The sequence below is a fragment of the Notamacropus eugenii genome, chromosome 4 (assembly GCF_028372415.1).
Source record: "Notamacropus eugenii isolate mMacEug1 chromosome 4, mMacEug1.pri_v2, whole genome shotgun sequence".
NCBI classification, from domain to species: Eukaryota; Metazoa; Chordata; class Mammalia; order Diprotodontia; family Macropodidae; genus Notamacropus; species Notamacropus eugenii.
The window spans coordinates 464,598,623-464,620,022 of record NC_092875.1 but is presented as its reverse complement, the minus strand read 5'-3'; the positions used below and the strand labels follow the sequence as shown (position 1 = coordinate 464,620,022).

General features: G+C 43.0%; 1 protein-coding gene across 3 annotated transcripts in view; it reads left to right on the top strand.

Annotated features, from left to right (window-relative positions):
* The window catches only part of MRPS27 (mitochondrial ribosomal protein S27), a 120,655-nt gene extending 102,268 nt beyond the window's left edge, over positions 1 to 18,387 (top strand). For all 3 annotated transcript variants that reach the window (XM_072606308.1, XM_072606307.1, XM_072606309.1), the window contains 3 exons: positions 4,563 to 4,705; positions 13,928 to 14,101; positions 17,142 to 18,387. In XM_072606308.1, the coding sequence (XP_072462409.1) occupies positions 4,563 to 4,705; positions 13,928 to 14,101; positions 17,142 to 17,381 (557 nt within the window). In that variant the 3' untranslated portion in view covers positions 17,382 to 18,387. The remainder of the gene's footprint in view (positions 1 to 4,562; positions 4,706 to 13,927; positions 14,102 to 17,141) is intronic.
* The last annotated feature ends 3,013 nt before the right edge of the window (positions 18,388 to 21,400 follow it).

The window sequence follows — 21,400 nt, the reverse complement described above, 5'->3', positions numbered from 1 at the left end:
TAATTATATTATCCGTATTATTTAATGTATTTAATTATTGTTCTGTTCATTCATCTAGGCCTAGGGAAGCTATTCTGATCGCTTCTCAGCTGGCAGTGACCCTGCTTTTTTACCTGTGCCTCCCCTCCCTTGGACATATAGGAGGATGGCATCATTTCTCCTGAACGTACTTAAACAGAATTTGGGGTTCACCCATTTGGAATCTCTGGACCCAATTCATCTGGGTTTTCTTGCAGTTCTGGATTTTTTCTCCATCAGTAATCTTTCTGCTGACTTGGCATTTATTGGATTCACCTGAAGTCCTATATAATCCCTTGGATTTCAGGTTTATAGCTGATAGAGAGACCTCAGAAGCCATCTCAGGTAGTCTCCTCATTTTGCAGAAAAGGAAACAGGTCTTGTGAGGTTAAATGATTTGACCAGAGTCCCACAGCTGGTAAATTTTTGAGGCAGGATTTGAACCAAAACCCTCCTAGCTCCAAATCCATTACTCTGTCTAACTTTGCCTTCTCTGAACTAGGGACAAGCAAGGAAGTAGTTGTTTATTTGTTTCAGTCGTGTCTGACTCTTCGTGACCCTATTTGGGGTTTCCTTGGCAAAGATACTGGCATGGTTTGCCATTTCCTTCTCCAGCTCATTTCACAGATGAGGAAACTGAGGCAAACGGTCACATAGCTAGTAAGTGGCTGAGGCCAGATTTGAACTTAGGATGATGAGCCTTCAAGTACATCACTTTATCCACTGCACCACCTAGCTGCCCCTCACAAGGAAATACAAACAGGTAAATACAGCATCCCGTTCGCTTCACAGTAAGATTTCAACCTGACACATGTTCACAAAAGACATGGGCCCTGCGAGGTTGTTTACATACAAGCTACACCAACTATGACTTTTGGTAATTTTTAAAATACCTTTATCCTAACTGAAAGAAGATGAAGCTGGCATGTTCTTCCAACCCAGTAGGTGCCTCAAATAAACAGGCAGTTAAGTAAATATGTACTTTGGGCCACTGGCCCTTCTGTTTCCCCTGGTGCTAATTTAAGTTTTCAGAATGACATCCAAGGTGTTACAACTTGACTTGTTTTGAAGGTGGTCTTTCTGAATTAAATGTGTGGTTGGCATAATCTGGTACCTGAGTCTGATGGAATCTGATCGAGAGAGAACTTTAGATTCTGTCAAAACAAGGCTTTTTTGTTTTCCCCACAAATTTTACCTGGATAGTTCTCCACACACCCCTCTCCAAACTCTCCCCCCTCCCGCTTGATGATATTTAAGTTATGATTTTCCCTTTTGCCCTCAGGTTGGCATTCAAGACCTTTTACAGGGTATAGATTTTTCAGGAAGCTACTGGGTCATAGAAAATGTGTTTTGTTGTCTTGGGGCAATATCCCTGATCTTTTGACACCAGTGAGTGTCTGATCAGAAGCTATTTACTGCCATGCCATGCATTGTTCAGATTTGCCAACAGCAATCGAAATTGCCTCCCTAGGAGTGAGAGACGCAGCGGCAGCATTGGCTGTCCAGCCCCAAACACCTGGCAGGTCCAAATTTAGCCGCAGCTTGATTAGCTTTGTACGTGCTCTTCCTTCTGTAGTTTTCTCAAATGTTCTTTCCAGTAAAATGTAAAACAAAGCTGTCTGATTAGCACTGAGTCGGGCCAGCCCAGTCTGAGTTGGTCATCACTGGCCTAGCATTGATGCGTGGCTCAGTGAACAGAGTGCCCTGCCTAGAATCATGGAAACTCATCTTCCTGAGTTCAAATCCTGCCTTAAACATTTAATAACTGTATGACCCTGGGCAAGTCACTTAATCTTGTTTGCGCGACTTTCCTCATCTGTAAAATGAGCTGGAGAAGGAAATGGCAAACCTTTCCAGTATCTCTGCCAGGAAAACCCTAAATGGGGTCAGGATGAGTCAGACAAGGACTGAAAGTGACTGAACAACAACCACCACCCCAGAAGGAGCAGTCACCTACACAGGAAAAGCTGTTTGTGAAGATGTGTAGCTCCTTTTCCCAGAATGTTCACACCTCGGCTTATCACATGAGATGTTTCTTCCCAAAGGAGGGCAATTATCAGGAAGGTCCGGAGGGAGGCTGTGAATTCCTATGATGTAAGGACAGTCCCCTGAGACCTTCTAAGACAAAGGCCCTCTTCCTTTTTGATCCCAGAGTCACCCTATGTCCTGTCTTCCAAGCCCTCACCAGGCTGCATTTTCAGCCAAAGACTCACTCTCTCTCCTCCAATACAAAGGCTCAGCATGGACACCAGCCTTGATAGGGCTTCCTCTCCCTCTGAACTTGAACCTGGATTTCTGGCCTTTAGCCAATGAATGATTCTTTTATTTTTGAAGGGGAAAGGTAAAGAATAATGGGTTTTCTTTTGTTTATTTTTTTTTCACAAGGACGAAAAAGACACCCTCTTCCTGCATCCCGGGGAATATGGGTGAGCAGGAATGATTTCCTGTCATTGAATGGTGTTGTTCACTGTCAGGAGAGGAAGATGTGGAGTCACTCTTACTGAAAGGCTCTCTAAACAAAGAAACAAAAAGTCCTCATTTACTCTTACAGGATCATGGATCCTCATAGACCATGTAGGCCAACCCCTTCATTTTACAGATGACAAAACTTGGGCTTTGCCCAAGGTCACCCAGTTAGTGAATGTCAAAGCAGGACTTGAATTCAAGTCTCTGATTCTTATAGCCAGTACTCATTCCAGTATACAACACTGCCGGGCCCTATCTCAAGATTTTTCCTTTTTAGGGGAAACATGGTTCAGATAGATCAGTGATGTTTCTCTGGATATTTTTTTGAGCAAGTAAAAATTGATCACCAGCATATTATTAAATGAATCTCCATAAGTGAATATTATGGTCAGCCTAAAGGAAAATGGCTTAGCACACTTTCAACTCATTGTATGTTCATATTATGGTGTCAACAGGGCAGCAGTTTGGGGGGGGGGGGGGGCGGGTTTCCAACATGGGAGAGTTCACACTGGAAGAAGAACCTTACTGATGCAGCAAACTGTGGGATATCTTGCTACAAGTTAAATCTTACTCAGCGTCAGAACATTCACATCTGAGAGAAACCTTAGAAATCTGATGGACGTGAGAAGTTGTTTCTTACTCATTGTCAGAGAGTTCATAATAGAGAAAAATACCTAATGAATTCTGGGACTAGTCAAAGGCTACAAAACAAATACATTTACTAAATATTAATTCATAATAGAGCAGCCAGGGTACATTGGATAGGGCACCAAAGCCTAGAGTCAGGAAGACCTTCGTTCACATCTGGCCTCACACTTATTAGCTGTGTGCCCCTGGGCAAGTCACTTACCCCAGTTTGCCTCAGTTTCCTCATCTGTAAAATGAGCTGGAAAAGGAAATGGCAAATCGCTCCAATATCTCTGCCAAGAAAATCTCAAATGAGATCAAGAAAAGTCAGACAGGACTAGAAAATGACTGAAAGTTTGTAAAAGAAAAAGAAACCTTATGAATGTAACTTTGTCAAACGCGTTAAGATGTGCAAGTGTCTTTTCCTATAGTAAAATCTATGCTGTGCATTAATTATCCTAGGTGTTTTGAAACCAGTGAAATGGGAGGGTGGGAAGAAGGGGAAAACAGCTTCATCACACATGACAGAGCTTCTAGGAGCATGTCTAATCAGCCTCTGCCTGTGCTTCCTTATCTTTGGTCTTAGACCACACATCTCCAGGCATTGAGCAAATTAGCAGCATATCTGCTCTGCAGCAGGCTCCCACAAATATCTAGACAAAGCCCAGTTCCTGTCCTCAAGAAATCTATTTAGACTCTACGATCAGGGAGTGGCTGAACAAATGGTACTTGTGAATGAAATGGAATGATTTTATTCCATAAGAAACAAGCAGACAGACTTCCAAAAAAGCTGGAAAGACTTGCATTACAACTGATGCAGAGTGAAATAAGCAGAACCAAGAGAACGCTGTACACAGTGACAGCCACGCTGGGCCATAACCAGCTTTGATGTCTTAGATACATGATGGAGAACGCTGTCCACATCCAGAGAAGGAGCTGCGGATTCTGCGTGCAGATTGGAGCGTACTGTTTTCTTGCTCTTTTCTTGTTTGTTTTTTGTTTCTCGTGGTTTTTCCCTCTTGTTCTGATTCTTCTTTCACAGCATGACTAATGTGGAGATATGTTAATATGATTGTATATGTATGGCCTGTATCTAATTGTATGCCATCTTGGGAGATGGGGAAAGAGAGAGGAGGAAATTGAGAACTTAAAATCTTACAAAAGTGAATGCTGAAAACTAAAAATTAATTACTTAGAAAAAATAAGTTTAGACTCTAATGAAGGCAATAAGATGAGAACACAGGTAATTTGATGTAAAACGAGGCAGGAGATGGGAAGAACCATAAGAAAAGTATGAACTGAGTATTATGGGAGTTCAGATGGGGAGGAGAGGAAGACATCTTAATGGAGGCACCATTCACACAGAGCTTCAGAGGATGGGGAGGATTTTGGCAGCTGCCACTGAGGTTGGTGAACTTGCCTTTCTCATCTTTATTTCTTTTACATGACAGGGAAAGTGGAATTGTGCCAAGGTCTGAGGGCTGTGTTCCGGGACATGCCCTTAATGTGGACTCCAGGGTATCTGGACAGAGCTCTCAAGGTCATGGAGAAAGTGGCATCTTCCCCAGAAGACATGAAATTGTGTAAAGAAGCTGTAAGTTGTGTCCTTCCAGATCACCCAGCAGAGGCAGTGTGGCAGAGTGGATAAAAGAGTTGGCCTTGGAATTGGAATTGAGAAGGCAAATCTGGCATCTGACACAGACTAGCCAAGTGTTCCTGAGCAAGTCATTTGAAACACTCGGAACCTCAGTTCCTCATCAGACAAATGAGGAGGCTAGTCTAGATGCTTCCTATAGTTCCTTTCTGTACTACCTCTGTGATCCCGTCTTCTACTATTAAAAAACTTTCAATTTAGCCTCTTCAGGGCAGCTAGTGGCACAGTGAACACAGCCAGGAGTGTCTGAATTCAAATCCAGCTTCAGCCACTTACTAGCTGTGTGACCTTGGGCAAGTCACTTAATCCTCCTTGCCTCCAAAATAGGCAGAGGAGGTGGGGGAAAGGGAGAGGGGGAATTTAGCTTCTTTATTTGCATTCTTTTCTCTTCATGTGAGATGGATGTACTCAAGAAACTTAAAATAATGGATCCATCTCCAGTATTTGACACTGACAAATAAGCAGTAAGAAACCCAGCTGGTGTTGATCAGTTAGACCAGGGCTTCTCTTAACATCAAGGCAGCTTAAGTGCACCAAGCCTGGAATCAGCGAGACTCTTTTTCCCGAGTTTAAATGGCCTCATCCACTTACTACCTGTGTGCTCTTGGGCAGGTCACTTAACCCTGTTTGCCTCAGTTTTCTCATCTATGAAATGGGCTGGAGAAGGAAAGGGCAAATCCCTCCAGTATCTTTGCCAAGAAAACCTCAAATAGGGTCACAGGGAGTTAGCCATAACTGAAAAAGACTGAACAACTCTTTTAACATGGAGTCTGGAAAGTTGTTTTTCAATAGCTATATTTTAGTATACTTGGTTTCCTTTGTGAAGCTCTGTATTTTATGCATTTAAAAACATTATTTTAAAAAGGCATCTGTAGACTTTACCAGATTACCAGAGGGACCCAGGACCAAAAAGGGTTCAGAACCCCTGACTTAGACAGAACTGTAAGGCTGATAGAAAGACAAGTTTCCACCACCACCCACCCTGAATATAACTAGCAGATCACTGCAAAAATAACGTCTCTCTATTGCCTGTTGGTTTTTGCCCAAGAAAGGTGTTATTTAATTCTAACATGTTTATTTAAACATTCCTACATTATTTTTTTTTGGAGACGGGGTCAGGGGGCCACAATTCGGGGGTAATTGACTTGTCTGGGGTCACACAGCTAGTATGTGTCTCAGGCCAGATTTGAACTCAGGTCCTCCTGACTCCAGGACCCATGGTCTAATAACTGTGCCTCCTATCTGCCCCAGCATTCCTGCATTTTAATGCAAACTGAGGACACGTAGAAAAGTATCTTTTGCTCCTCTGAACATCCTTGAGAGATTCAAGTGAGTTCTTGGGGACAGTATTGTCACAGCTCGCCCCTAACAGTTGCAGTTCATCCTGCTGAGGGGGAATGAAGTTATTTTCAGTTTGACTCTAGGCTCTTTTTCAATAAATAAAGGGCTCAAACAAAAACCATGTGGATTGGATTAAGGGAACTATATTGATCATGCTGCCCTGTTCTGAACAGACTCTAGAGGTTCGCGCCATCTGTTTAATGTTGTTCAAGACCCTTGGCCAAATAGGTGGCTGGTGCAGGCAGCTGGGCCCTGTAAGGGTGATGCTGACCTTTGAAAGCACCTGGCAGAAAGTGAGGTGCCAGAAAACTGGAGAAAAGCAAAGGTCCTGATTTTCTAAATGAGAGAAGAGGGTAGAGTCTGCAAACAGTAGGCACAGCAATAAGCATTTATTGAGCACTTACTGTAAGCTGCTTGCTGCTATGCTAAGTGCTGGGGATACAAGTAAAAAAAAAAGAATGACAGCCCCTGCCCTCAAGCAGCTTGTGTTCTATTAAAGGAGGACAACATAGAAAGTGGAGTTAAAAAATGATGGGAGGTACCTCAGTGGGGCCAAGTCCAGAGAGTCACAAGCACAGCCAGGAAGGGAATGACGCATGGTCAGCCAAATCCCATTCTCAATATGCAGGCCCCAACTCGCCAGTGGGAGAGCGGTTGACATGACACAGGGATGTATGTCCCATGGTAAGAAGGCTCAGGTTGTGTTTGTCCTTCGTTTTTGAAGAAACTATGCCATTAGAGAAATGATGACATGACTTGCACTTGACTTTGTTTTGAGTGAGGGAGGGTTGTGCAGGTCACCAGCCTCACTTTCTCCTCCTGAGCCATCTGGATACAGTGACCTGATATTCATCAGGATGACTGGAGATGACCCAGGATGCCATGGGAGACTTTGGCCTTTTCAGGAACTCACTTAGAGGGAGATAACGCCCATTCAGTGAATAGGCCTCTTTAAGAAGTAGTCAGGGAATGACCCCTTTAATAATGAGCAAAAGAAAAAGAAGGCCAAAGGGGTTTAGGGAAGTTCCAGAGAAGGCAACTGAGTCATAGTGGTCAAGCCTAGAGTCAGCAGCACAGACAAGAGGAGGGAATGAAACATGACTGGCAAGTGCCCATCCCCCATATGGAGACCCAAGAAAAGAACTCTCCAATGGGGTAAGACAGCATCATGGTAGAGAGATGTTACACGTGAAAAGGCAGCTGAGATAGGGTGGCCAAGTCACCAGAGTTAGCATCACAGACAAGAGGGGTGCTTGTCTTCAATTCTTAGAAAAATTCTTAAATGAATAATTAATTGTTGTGAATCATGAATATTTACAAAGGGAGCTAGTAATCACTGAGCACTAGCCAGACTTCCTCAAGAATGAGTCATGAGATTTCCAGCCAAGATGGCTGCCCCATTGGGGAGCTGACCACCCCATTCTTACATATCTCCTTCAGTGAACCCCCTAAGTTCACATTAGACTAAACAATAATCAAGAAATTCAGTGCGAAACTCTAAGTGACTGCTTCTGCACCAGAACTGTGGTCAGTCAGAAGTGAGAAGGCAAGAGGAAAGGGGACCCACCAGTACAGAGTAGCTTCGGCGCAGAACCAGAGGCTTCCAGGGATACACAGGGAGCCTGGAATGCCCTGTATCTGGAGGCTGCAAGAATGGAGTGCTCCTCTGAGAAAGCCTCAGGGTGGGGACTTTGGACATATTCATTAGCTGCACCTACAGACAATAGCAGTGGTCAGTGCAGCAGCACTCAGACCAGAAGACCAAAGGCTGAGGGACTCCAAATTTCCAGGTACCTTGATCTTAGGTGCTAGAGAGGACCCTGAAGATGCAAGACTGAACCTCAAAGATCTGGAGAAGGAAGAGGGTATCTAGCCCTGTGAAGTGGAGGCCAGCACAGGACACAGGTGACCTAGGGTGAGACCAGGCAAAGGGGAGGACCCTGACTCTGCAACAGCTGCAGTTCAGAAACTAAAGACCAATTCAGGAAAGATAAATACATTTTTAAAAATAGCAACTGGTATCAAAAATTATTCCAATTCTTTGACAAATGCAAGAAGAGACTCAAAGAGGGGAAAAATGATTTTCCCCAAGGACTACATGAATACATAGAAGAAATGAAGCAAGACCTAAAAAATTTTAAAGAGTGGGGGTGAAGGGGGTTGAGATTTTTAAACTCTTGGAAGAAAGAACTGAAAGGAGAATACATAGCTTAGAAGAGAAACTGGTAAAACTTGTCCAAGTAACGAACTCCCTGAAAACTAGAATAGATCAAACTAAAACAAGAAATACTGGAATAAAATCAAAAGACTGAAAAAATAGAAGAAAATGTCTGTTTTGATATTTTTAGTTGACTTGGAAAATATCCAAAGAGAGATAATTTAAGAATTATTGGCCTCACTGAAAACCACAATAAATCTTTAAAATTCCAAACACTATATTTCAATAAATCATTAATGAAAACTACCCAGATATAAAAGAACGAGACAAAAAGATGAATGTGGAGTGAATCAACCAATTACCCCCTGAAAGGATAAGTCCCTGAAATGGCATAGCCCAAATCCAGTACTGCAACATCAAGGGAAAATCCTACCAACAGTCAAAAAGAAGTTCAAGTACCAAAAGACCACAGTCTGGATCACACAGGGTCTGACAGCTTGTGCTATAAATGAGAGGACATCTTGGAATGCATTCCAAATGGCAAAAAAATAGAGGCCTACAACTAAAAATAACATACCCTGCAAAGCTGAGTATAATCCTGTAAGAGGTAGAAATAAACCTTTAATGTAGTAGAGAACCTTTAGGCATTCTGACGAAAAGGCCAGAGCTGAGTAGGAATTCTGAAATACAAACCCAAGAGTCAAGAGAAATCTAGAAAGCATCAGAAGAATGTTATGGATGAAAGTATTCCTAAACTTTAGCAAGACATTTGACAACTCTGTGGATATTATGGAGAACTATAGGCTGAATGGCAGTACGGTTCAATGAATTTGGCAACTTTTAGGGATCACGGGACCAAAAGAGTGATGGCTAATGGATCAATATCAACCCAAAGAGTGACCTCTACAGGCTTGATCCCAGGGTCTTCGGGTTCTTCTGTTCCAGGCAACATTCTTAAATTGATTCCAGTGGAGTCATAGATGGCTTCCAAAGGAAATATCTGGTTGGCATGAAGTTAGGAGATAATATAATGGACATCAAAATTAGAATCCAAAAAGATCTTGATAAGTTTGAAAGCTGAAGTGAATTTAATAAAATAAATATAATAATTCAGTCCCTAGGATCAATCAGTTGACAAGAATTTATTAAATGCCTACTACGTGCCTGTCACTGTGTTGACTAGGACTAAAGATACAAAGACCAAAAAAAGGGAATATTCTTTGGCCTCAAGGAGCTTATATTTAACATGGGAAATAAAACATGTTCAGAGATAAATACGGTGTATAAACCATCTCCACCCCAAAAAGATAGAGCATCCAGAATGAGGAGGGTAGGAGTCCTGCTGAATTCTCTTCCTTGGACAGACCAAATCTATGGCATTTGTCTTTGGTTCTCAGTGCCACATTTCAGGAAATACATTGGCAAGTTGGAATATATACAGAGAAGAATGATAAGTAGGGCAAAAGGGCTGCAGATCATGCCACAAGGAGATGAATTAAAGGAGCTGGTCGTGTTGAGCTTAAAGAAGAAAAGACTGGTATGGTCCCTGAGAGAGTAGGATTATACTCATTCTGCCTGAATCCAAAGGACAGAAATTAGGAACAAAATCTTTCAGCTTGATAAAAGGAAAAACTTCCTAACAAAGCTGGCCAGATGTGGAATGGACCAGATCAGGATGTAGTTGTCTCCCTCATGGAGGTTCTCCAATGGAGGTGCGAGCATGTTACAGAACAGATTCCCCTTCACTTGTACTGTTGTCCAAGCTTCCTTCCAGCGTGGAGATTCTGGGATTCTGGGGTCTGAGCTGTATTCAGCGAGCTCTTACAATGGAATGAAATTTTTCTATGGGTGGACAATTTATGGACTTGCTAAACTCAATATGATTTTTCTTGGTCTGCTTGGTACAGATTCCCAAACACAGATCTGTTGTTGTTGTGTTTGTCCTTCATTCTCGAGGAGGACCATGACATCAGGGAATGATGACATGACTTGCAGTTGACTGATTTGAGGGAGGGAGGGCTGTGCAAAGTCACCAGCCTCACTTTCTCCTCCTGAGCCATCTGGGTCCAGTAGTCAGATATAGATCAAGATGACTGGAGATGGCCCAGGATGCAGTGGCAGCCCTTGGCCTCTTAGGCCAAGGTCTTTTCGAGTTCTCACTTTGAATAGGCCTCTAAAATGTATTACAAACCCAATTATCTTAAAAAAAGAATACACAGCCTTTACTTCCTAAGTCAGGGTTATCACAGAAAAGCTGACTGGACACAGTAGGGTTCTGCAGCTTTGTGTACGATCCTCTCCTTTGTATATGGAAATGCCCATTTTATTTGGGTTTTGTTAAGTTCAGATTAAAAACATTCTTTAAAAGATAAGTCAGTGTATCATGAGTATCAAATATTATTGTGACTATGCTGTAATATAGCAGTCCTCAACACCCCTTGAAATACTTATACCTTCATCTGGCCCCGTGCAAACAACCCCCCACCCAGCCCAGGCTGCTGTGTTTTTTGAATTATGCTTTATTGTTTTGTTTCGGTTTTTATTTTTTTTCCCTTTTCTCCACTACTTTCAGAATGTCAGCTCTCCCTCTCTGCTGTGGTCAGAATGTGTTACCTAAATCAACTTGCCTCTTCCTTCCTTATCCACTGCTTTTAATTCACCCTGGTCTGGAAAATGATTCCAAGCTTATTAAAGTTGTTTGTAAAATAAGAGCAAATAAGATTTAAGTGACTAAGCCTGAGAGCATTCTCCTGATTAAAGGACGTTAAATTTTAGTGACCTGTATGAGATTTCGAACATCTCTTTTTGTGACTTGGCTCACAGGGAATACTATAATCACTGTTTAATTTTGCTTCCTTGGTTATGTTCTGGATGGGCAAAGATTGATAAATTTCAGTAGAAATTATTAGGAAAGGCTGGAAGTAGAGGGAACATCTTATCAGTGGGGGTAACAGCCTTGATGTTTTTGTAGTTCCTTCCTTCTGAGGTCAAGTTCAAAGCTCTTGACAGCCATTTTCTGATTACTTTCCCCCATACTCTGAAAACTAGGTCAGTGTTATCAGTTGTTCCATAAATAGAAAAGAAAACCAGTGTGAAAAAAGGGAGTTATTTCTTCCAGCAGTGTTGTGCAGAGTGGCAAAGCTGGTGTTCTTCTCTTGTGTGGTTTCAGGGGCAGTGCTCTACGTTCCAAAAAACTATTTTCATTTGTTTCACTCTAGGGGAATGTTTTACTCTCATGAACGTAATATTGGAGAGGGGGAGGGATGTCTGCATATACATGGGACATGGCATATTGACTTGTCAAATAAGCAAGCATTTATTAAACTTTTACTGTATGCCAGTCACCGTCTTAAGAGCTGGGGATACAATTAAGGAAAAGAAAAGTAGTCCTTGCCCTCAGTGGCCTTACAGTCTAATGCAGGAAGACACACATCAAGAGGAAGCAGGAGAGTAAAGAGGGGTGGCACCAGGTGGGGACACATCTTGTGTCATGAAGTAGAGTGATCTGAGAGTCCAGTTTCTGCCCTCTCTAAAGGACGGTATTGGAAGGAGTTGGGTACTCCAAGCAAATGTTTTTGTACAGCAGCTCCTTCCCCCGTTAGAACGGAAGTTCCTCCAGGCAGGAAGTCCTTTATCATTCCCTCTGCTATGAGCCCCAGCTCTTGTTCAGTGTACGCAATAAATGTTGGCTTGATTGGTTGATTTCTGTCCAAGCCAGCATTCAACCCAATCCTGGAGAAATGAAGGAAGCCCGTACTGAACTGTTTCTTGCTTAGACACATGTAATGGCATCCTCTGGGGCAAATGTTTGTCTTGTCCCCGGGATTGGTGTGAGTTTATTTGACATGGATGACACAGCACTTGAAAAAATGTCTTGGTCAACTTTTAGCAATAGCAGAGCATCCTGGACATCCTTGACACTCACTAGCTGTGTGAGCTTGGGCAAGTCACTTAACCCCAATTGCCTCATCCTGGGTCATGTCGTCATCCTGATGAATATCTGGTCACTGCATTCAGATGACTCTGGAGGAGAAGTGAGGCTGGTGACCTGCACAGCCCTCCCTCACTCAAAACAAAGTCAAGTGCAAGTCATGTCATTATTTCTCTGATGGCATGGTTTTGTTCGGCAATGAAGGACACACACACACACACACAGACACACACACACACACACACAGACACACACACACACGGCAGAAAGTCAGATTTTTGATGAAGCCTTTTCATTTTCTCATTGCTTGATCTTTGGGAATTCACTCCTACTACAACTGTACCGCCTATGAACAAATCAAGATGCACAAAAACCAAAAGGTAGATATTGCCAAGTGCGTGTTCCAGTTTTAACCTTGCTTTACTCAGCGTTGGCAATTTAAGGACTTGAAATTGCCCATAAAGCCCATGAAAGGACAGGGAAATGTTCCCTTGCAGAGGAAGTCTGATTTAGATTCTTTAGGGTCTATTTGGCTTAACAGGAATATGATTCAGTCCTCTGTCCTCACTCAGACTGGAATGGAGTTTTTGGTTTGATGTATTACTGTGATAAAAGGCCTGCTATTTCTGAGTTGTCTTCCATTGTGAGGCAGACAGAAACCCTGTCAGATTCATCGGTTTCCAGGGCAGGTCACCTACACTGCCCTTAGCAACAGAGAACATAGTTATCATCCAATCTCAAATGATCATGGCATCCATTGGTCCATGTTGCTTTTGACCAAAAGTGTCCATGAAGGCCCAAAAAGAAACTTTCTTAGATTTTTAATGCAGTCTCTGAAATACATGCAAATGAACTCAAACTCCTACTACCTGTGTGACCTCAAAGGTCACTTGACCCCTCTGGACCTCAACTGTAAAATCACCTTATCTTTAAAATGAGTGGTTTGGACTAGATCAGTCATTCTCAAACTTTTTGGTTTCAGGGGCACCTTTACAACTCTTAAAAGTCATTGAGGACCCCACCAAAGAGCTTTTGTTTACATGGATTATATCTATCAGTATTTACCATATTGGAAATTAAAACATCTTAGTATTAGTATTACAAAATTTTTGACATCCTGGGCCCTCTGAAAGAATCCACACTTTGAGAACTACTGGGTGACATCATTTCCAAGGTGCCTTCCAGTGCTAAGTCCCCTATGATATATGCCCCACCTCTGGTGGGCTGATGTTACACTCAGATCCAATGGGCTCAAACCTGTCTCACATACAAGGAAGATCTGGTGAGTAGCACACTGTCCTTGTTCTCCCATTTCTCTTTGCCCCCTTTTCCCTACACTGCCCAGGGTGGAGGGGGTGGAGAGCAACAGGAGAGCTCTCTTATTGCCCACCAAGCAGGTGACATGGTCTCTTCTGCTGGGGCCAGGAGTGAAGTCAGATGCCATGGTATTGATCTGCTTATGGAAATAACCCACTTGATGTATAATCTTTGGATGCTCTGAAAGATTTGCATTGTGCTAAATTTGCCATATCATCTGATGAAGTGTTTCTTATGTAAAATAAGGCTGTTTGTGTACTCCAGGATTGACAAGAGTATCCATTCCCCACCCCAGGCACCACTGCCTTGGCCCTGCTTGTGCCTGCCTTGACTCTTCTTGGCCCCCTCAAAATACCCAGCATGGAAACAGCATTTTTGGAGTTGGGAGAAGACACTCACTGTTTCTATTTCACAGCTCGATGTGCTGGAGATGGTGCTGACATCTCTGATGACTCCTCCGTCAGATGAGCCTCCTGCAGAAGGCACTCAGCAACCTGAAGTCAAGGCCCAGGAATCAGAACCAAGTGATCAGTTAGATATCGAGGAGAGTGAGCGTTCCAAACTGCCCAAATACCAGGACCGATTTAAGGCAAGTGATGTTACCTCCTCTCTCCCTGTCCCCTGCAAAATTGAGTTATTTTCCTACCAGCCTCTCAAATGTACTTCTCATCCACCGTGACACAGTCCCCAGGGCAGTCACTGCCACACCAAATGCCTAAAACCAACATCGAACTACATTTCTGTGGCTTCCTACAAGAAATTCTTAGAATAAGCAATAGATTGTGACCACTGGAATCTGTGTGCTTTTTTTTCCTTAGACTAATAAGTCCAAGTTTGGTTGGCCAGAGTATGCAGTATGCCATTAACCACGCATTCCATGCCCTAGTAGGTTGGCATGTTTTCTGACCTGCTGAAAAAAGCTTCACTAACACTTAGGCAGACAGGATGTGGTTATTTCTTACTGTCATCACTAATTATCGTTAATATGTGGATAGAGCGTTAAAAAATCAGTGGAGAGTGCTCCCACCCAGCAGCAAACACATATGGGGCCTGAGGTGACTAGCAAAGTCTCTTGGACACTGTCATGCAGTTTCTAATATCATACAGTTAGATAGTTTGTGGATAAAATGAGATAATAATAGGAGATAAGATTTATACGGCTCATAGGGCAGGTAGGTGGCCCAGTGGATAGAGTGCTGGGCCTGGAGTCAGAAAGGCCCATCTTCTTGAGATAAATCTGGCCTCAGGTACGTACTGTGTGACATTGGATAAGTCATTTCACCCTGCATCAGTTTCCTTATCTGTAAAATAAGTTGGAGAAGGAAATGGTAAGCCACTCTAGTGTCTTTGCCAAGAAGACCCCAAATGGGGTCACAAAGAGTCAGACAGGACTTACATGACTGAATAACAAACGACATATGTGACTCATACTATGTGCTTTACAAGTATTAAGTTATTTGAGCCTCAGAACAGCCCTGGGAGGTAGGTGCTATCGTGGTCCTCATTTCACAGATGAAACTGAGGCCAACAGATTAAGTGACTTGCCCAGGGTCACACATCTAGTAAGTATCTGAGGTCAGACTTGAACTCAGCTCTTTCGGACTCTAGACAAGGACTTTGCAAACCCTTAAGCATTATGTGAATATTAGCTGTGATTGTAATCATGATTGCATCTGGAAGAGACCTGACAGATCAACGAGTCTAGTCTTTTTGGCAATGTTCTTATTAGTTGTTGATACCTAGTTATACCGTGGGAGAAAATAAATCTCTTTTTCCTTTGTGGGCACACCTCGCTGTTGGGTGCCTCGATTATTGTGAGCAATGCTGAGGACTTTTCATCTTTACATTCCAATATACCTGGGAAGCAGCACCGTACAGTAGGAACGCTCAATTTGAAGTCAGAAAATCGGGGAGGGAGGAAAAGAAAGCAGAAGACAGGAAAGGAAGGAGGAAGGGAGGGAGAGAATTTGCAATTCAAAATGTTAAAAGACAAAATTTGTTTATATGTGTCATTGGGGAAAAAATAAAATGTTAAATATATTAAAATAAAGGGATTGATCTAAATGACCTCGAAGATCTCTTCCACCTTGAAATTCTGTGGCAAAAACATCAGAAAAAGGTTATTCTGATCCATGTGAACCCTTTGACATCTTTCTGTGATGTAGTGGAAAGAAGGCCAGTTATAGAATTGGAGCGCCTGAGAATGCAGTATCTGTCTGTGACTCTGGGCCAGCCGTCTGTCCCTCATGCCTGTCACACTGAGCACAACACACTGAGGTTACAAAGACAAAAGCACAAACCCCGCCCTCAGGAAGCTCACAGGCCACACAACCCACAAAACGAAGGGATGGCACTCAGTGAATCCTGATGCCCCTTCTAGCTGTAATGTTGCATCCCTATTTTCCTCCTGGTGATTTGGTATGTGAAGAAAATTACCCAATTCACACCCATGTTTTCTTCTCCACTTTGCCCGTAGTTTGGAGTTGGGTTTTTTCTTGTAAGCATTTTCTGTCAGCCAGGTTGACATCAAGCCTGCTCATATTTACCAAGTCCACTCCTTCCCATCATCCCGCTCTCCCTTCCCTTGCTGTGTCATTGGTGCCCTCAGAGAATAAAAACATGCATCTGTGGTACATTTTCAGGCTTTCTCACAAATGCAAATTCTCATGACAGTCAATTCCAAGGAGGACTGATAGAGAGTTGAGGCAGAGTTTGATTCCATTTTTTTCCATTTGTTACCTGATTTTTATTGTACTGGCTGCCTGATTTTAGAACCCCTCTCTTTGGGACTTCTCCTTAAGCATCACCTTCGCCTGGTGCTGTGGTTCTCTACCAGCCTCCGTCCTCACCCTCCTCTCTTTGGAGGCTTTGCTATTTGAACCTAAATATTGGTATATCCTATGAAAGGTAAACGGTCCTCTGCAGCGCTCTCCATCTAGAAACACCGATGTGTATTAATGCTTTTTGTGCCCCATCGCTGCACTGGGAACACCGGGCCCCCAGATAAGCTTGCCATTTTACATCAGGATAGAAGCACAGTGATTCAGTGCAAGTATCAGGCCTGCGGTGGAATGTGGTAGGGGGAATCATACAATAGCTGCAAGGACTCATGGGAGCTGTTTGACATGCCATTAGTAAGAAATGATTTCCATCTGTTGAAAGGAACACTAATGGGGCAGAAGAGGGCAGCCATTTATCTCAGTCTTGGTTTAAAGAGAAAGACATGGTTGGGCAGTTTGTCAGACACCTCTGTGACTCTGTGCAGGTTTAGAGGCCTTTGTTGCGAGTATCTGCCACTCTGGCCCAAGCCCATCACAAAGGGAAGCACAGATCTGCTCTTGTATCCTGTCTCCTTGAGACCAACCAGAGCTCTGGCCCACAGTTTTCATTTAACATTTTTTGATTGCAAAGGAAAAAATCAACTGTGGCCCATCTTAGCAAAATCATTGGCCTCAACAAAAGGGAAAAACAAGCCATCCCATGCTGGGAGGATCATTTGGCAGAGTCCCAACAGAAAGCTGTCTGACTCCAGGAGGGTAGATGGATATTTCTCAATTGAGTTCATCTGGTTTCTTCTCCCTCCCCCTACCCCTTTTCTTCCTTTTCACCCTTCCCCTCTTTGAAAGCAGTTGTTATACTCCAAGCTTCAGGATCTGGGCAGAGTGGAGACAGAAGCCCTGTTGACCCTGACCACACAGATGGTGCAAGAAAAGCTGCCAGCCTGTGAGTCGGAGGACATCCAGAACTACGAGGAGAAGCTGAAGCAGTGGGAGCAGGAGCAGGCAGAGCTCATCGAGAGGGAAAAGACAACCCGGGAAAAGGCGCGACAAGAGCAGGAGGCCCGGAGAGCGGCCAAGGCATCTGCTTAAGTCCTCCCCTCCCACCCTCCCAGTGTGCTGTTGATTTCTTCCACAATAAACTTGAGTGCACACAAACATTAATACCAAGCTAGAGCAATGATACTTAGTGCACGCCTGTCTGTAGCGCGCCGGCCACCTTCAGCGTTCCTTAACTTTACAAATATTGTGCCCAGAGAGATAAGCTGGTAAGCATGTGAAGCTAGATTTGAATTCAGGTCTTCATTATTTCAGGCCCTGTGCTTGCAGTGACCATGCCACGAGCTGCCTATAAGCTGTGCTGTGGCACAAATATTTGCCATTCTCCATGCATCAGGGTGACACCACCCCAGCCCCTTAGACACACGAAACATATTCAGAAGTAGGGAACAGTTTACTCACAAACCCTTATTTTAAGCCGTTTCCAAGGGCTTCAATTACCATTCAGTGCTGTTGCTTTAGAGACCAGAGTATTCTCGAGGTAGGCCATGGCCTACTGAGCATCCTTGAACAGTTCTATATCTGAAGGGGAGGTCACTGGCTACTTGTCCAAACCCCAGAATTACCTGGTGCAGGGGGAAGAGTTTGGGATTTGGAATCAAAATCCTGGCTCTGCTACAGCCTCCCTGTGTGGTCTTGGGTAGATAACTAGCCTCTCTGGGCATGAGTCCTTCTAGCTATAATCAGTCAACCAATAAGTGCTTATTGAACACCTACCATACTCTAGGCTCAGGGCTAAGCTACAGACTTATGGTCCTACGATCACTGATGTACTGTTGGGGACCACCTTTTTTTAATTAATTGTATTTATATATTTTGTTAAATATTTCCCAATTACATATAAGCAAAATTTTAGCAATCATTTAAAAATGTTTTGAGTTCCAAATTCTCTCCCTCCTTCCCACCTCATCCTTCCTTGAGAAGGCAAGCAGCCTAATATCACTTATGTTTGTGAATTCATGCAAAACATATTTCCACCTTAGCCATGTTTCAAAAGAAAATACAAAACAGTAAAAATAAAGAACATTTTTTAAAAGTATATTTCTGCCTGCATTCAGAGTTCATCAGTTCTCTCTGGAGATGGAGCATCACGAGTCCTTTGGAATTATCCTGGGTCTTTATCTTGATCAAAGTAGCTCAGGCTTTTGTATTTCTGTGTACACTGTTCTCCTGCTTCTCCATTTTTCATCAGTTCCTATGACTTACCATTTTGCTCATCATTTCTCATAGCACAATAGTATTCTATCCCAATCACACACCACAGTCTGTTCAGCCAATTGATGGGCATCCCCCTGATTTTCATTTCTTTGCCACCACAAAAAGAGCTGCTATAAATTGTTTTGTACAAATGAGTCCTCTTCCCTTTTCTTTGATATCTTTGGGATACACATCTACTAGTGCTATTGCGGGGTCAAAGGGTATGCACAGTTTTATAGCCCTTTGGGCATAGTTCCAAATTGTTCTCCAGAATGGTTAGACTAGTTCACAACTCCACCAGCAGTACATTAGTGAGATCACCTTTCCCTGAAGGCTCAAGTTCAGGTTGAGGCTGAGTGGTTGGGCATTGGAGATCAGGATTGTTTTTAACAAATTAGAAAGCACTATATTACAAAAAGACAGTGAGCCAATGCAGCCAAAGAGCCCAGTTAGCACTGTCTTGCATCTCCCAACTTTGGAGCTCCTAAGTTTGGAACTGTGTCCACTACATTGAGCACCTTATCTACTTCTGTTCAGGGAACTGAGCCAAACAAATCAGTAATGGAGGTTCAGCCTCTTGGCAAAGGGACTTATTTCAGGCCAGCACAATTCTCCGAAGGAGGATTCTGTGTCCTCAGATATCCTGGACTGGTTTGGCAGAAGTCCCAAGACATTCCACATTCTTGTAGTCATCTTGTCTGGACATGCCCTCACTGACCAGGTATGCCCACATGTCTCCCTAGCATCCACTTCTTTTTCATCCAGTGTGCCCAGTCTGGTTGTGACCCGTGGGGCAATTATCAGTCATTGTGTTTGGGAAGGAGTCAGAGCAAGGCCGTGAACTCCGTGTAATTCAGAATCTATGTTACCGGTGGGTTTTGTTTTTTACTCTTTTAAATCATAAAAGGGCTTTCTTTAGGCATAAGGTGAACCCTAGCTTGTGAAACTGTCCCCTCCTGGCTTCTCTGTTCTCTTGGGACCATGTTTTGTTTGAAGAATGGGACTAAGCTTCCAACTGGAGAAGGGAAAATCTCAGTCTTCTTACTCTCAAACCTATGCATGTGCACCACTCTGCCCTATAACAGGGATTGGAGAGAGGGAAAGTATTTGAGCAGGATCAAAATGCATAGGAGAATTTCAATTCAGATTTGAAAAAGTCACCTGTGCTAGGTGCCAGTGATACAAAGAAAAATGTGACCATTCCTCCCTTCCAGGAGATTATAGTCTAATTCTTTCTATCATATATATGAGAAACAATTCTGGGTTTTAAAAAAGATTTTTTTTAACTGTCCTGGGAATAAGAAGGTGGTCTTGGGAAGTTTCCCTGATGAAGACCGCAGGGACAGCATTTGCTCACTTAAGAACAGCAACTCTTGTTCATTTCAAATTGTTCTCTTGTTGCCAAGAGACAAAAGTGAAAATAAATGTTTGAGGATTCACGTACAGGCGTACCTCATCTTGTCCAGATACTGTGGGTTCAGTTCCAGACCACAGTAATAAAGCGAATGTCACCAAGTGAATCCCACAAATGTTTTGGTTTTCCAGTGCATATAAAAGTCATGTTTACACTCTGATGTAGTGTGCAATAGTGTTCTGTCTTTGAAAAATGTTCCTACTTCATTTAAAAATATGAAAACCATCATCTGAGCCTTTGGTGAGTTGTAATCTTTTTGCTGGGGGGGGCAGCGAGAAGGAAGGAGTCTCGCCTCGAAGCTAATGGCTGCTGACCGGTCAGGGTGGTGGTTGCTGAAGGTTGGGGTTGCTGTGGCCATTCCTTAAAGTAAGACAATGATGAAGTTTGCTGTATCTATTGACTCTCACGTGAACACTTAGGGGCCATTGCAGGGTTATTAATTGATTTAATTTCAATATTATTGTGTCTCAGGGAATAGAGAGGCCTGAGGAAAAGGAGAGAGATGGGAGAACTGCTGGTGGGTGGAGCAGTCAGAACACACAGCATCTATGGATTAAGTTCACGGTCCCACATGGGTGCTTTCTTGGTACCCCAAAACAACTACACTGTGATCACAGATCACCATGATAGATATAAAAATAACGAAAAACTTTGAAATATTGTAAGAATTATTAAAATGTGACGCAGAGACATGATATGAACTCATAGACTTCCTTGATGCAGGGTTGCCACAGACCTTTAATTTGTATAAAACACAAAGCATAGAGCAAAAAAATGAGGTATGCCTGAGTAAGTACACTCACTCTTTTTTGTTTTTTTTGTGGGGCAGGTGGTGGTTGTGAAATTTCACCAGTATCCTCACACTCCCCTAAAGATATCATGTTTTCATTCTTCTATTTAACTGCTACCTTCCCTGCCCCCCACTCCCCATGGAAAACTTCTATTTATATCTAAACACAGACACCTTCAGTTTGGACACTGTGGAACCATAGGAGCCCAGGAAATACACTGTAGTCCTGTGCGAGCACTCCTTCCCCTCTTTTTCTTCTCAGCAACACTACCACCGTTTATAGAACTCTCACCTACATCCTCTGCCCAAGAAAATGGTGACATTGCTTTCCAGCGTTTCCCTTGCTGTCTGTGGAGTAAGCACGCAGCCCATTTTGAAAGGTTTTTGTATTGCTAGTGACTGCAAAGACAAAGGTGTTTAAAAGAAGTAAAACAAAATTGTTTAAGAGCCTAGCAGTAGCTCATCTGGTTTTCAATTAAAAAAAAAAATGGAGACGAATTAACAGGCCTTGTCCTTTCTTGGCTACCACTGTTCACTGACTCATCCTTTCCAAACACCAGACCATCTCTTTTCTTGGCATGGAGTCCTCGGGAGTTTTACCCAGGATGTTGTGAGGCTCAAATGAGATAAAACACTTTGCCAATCTTAAAG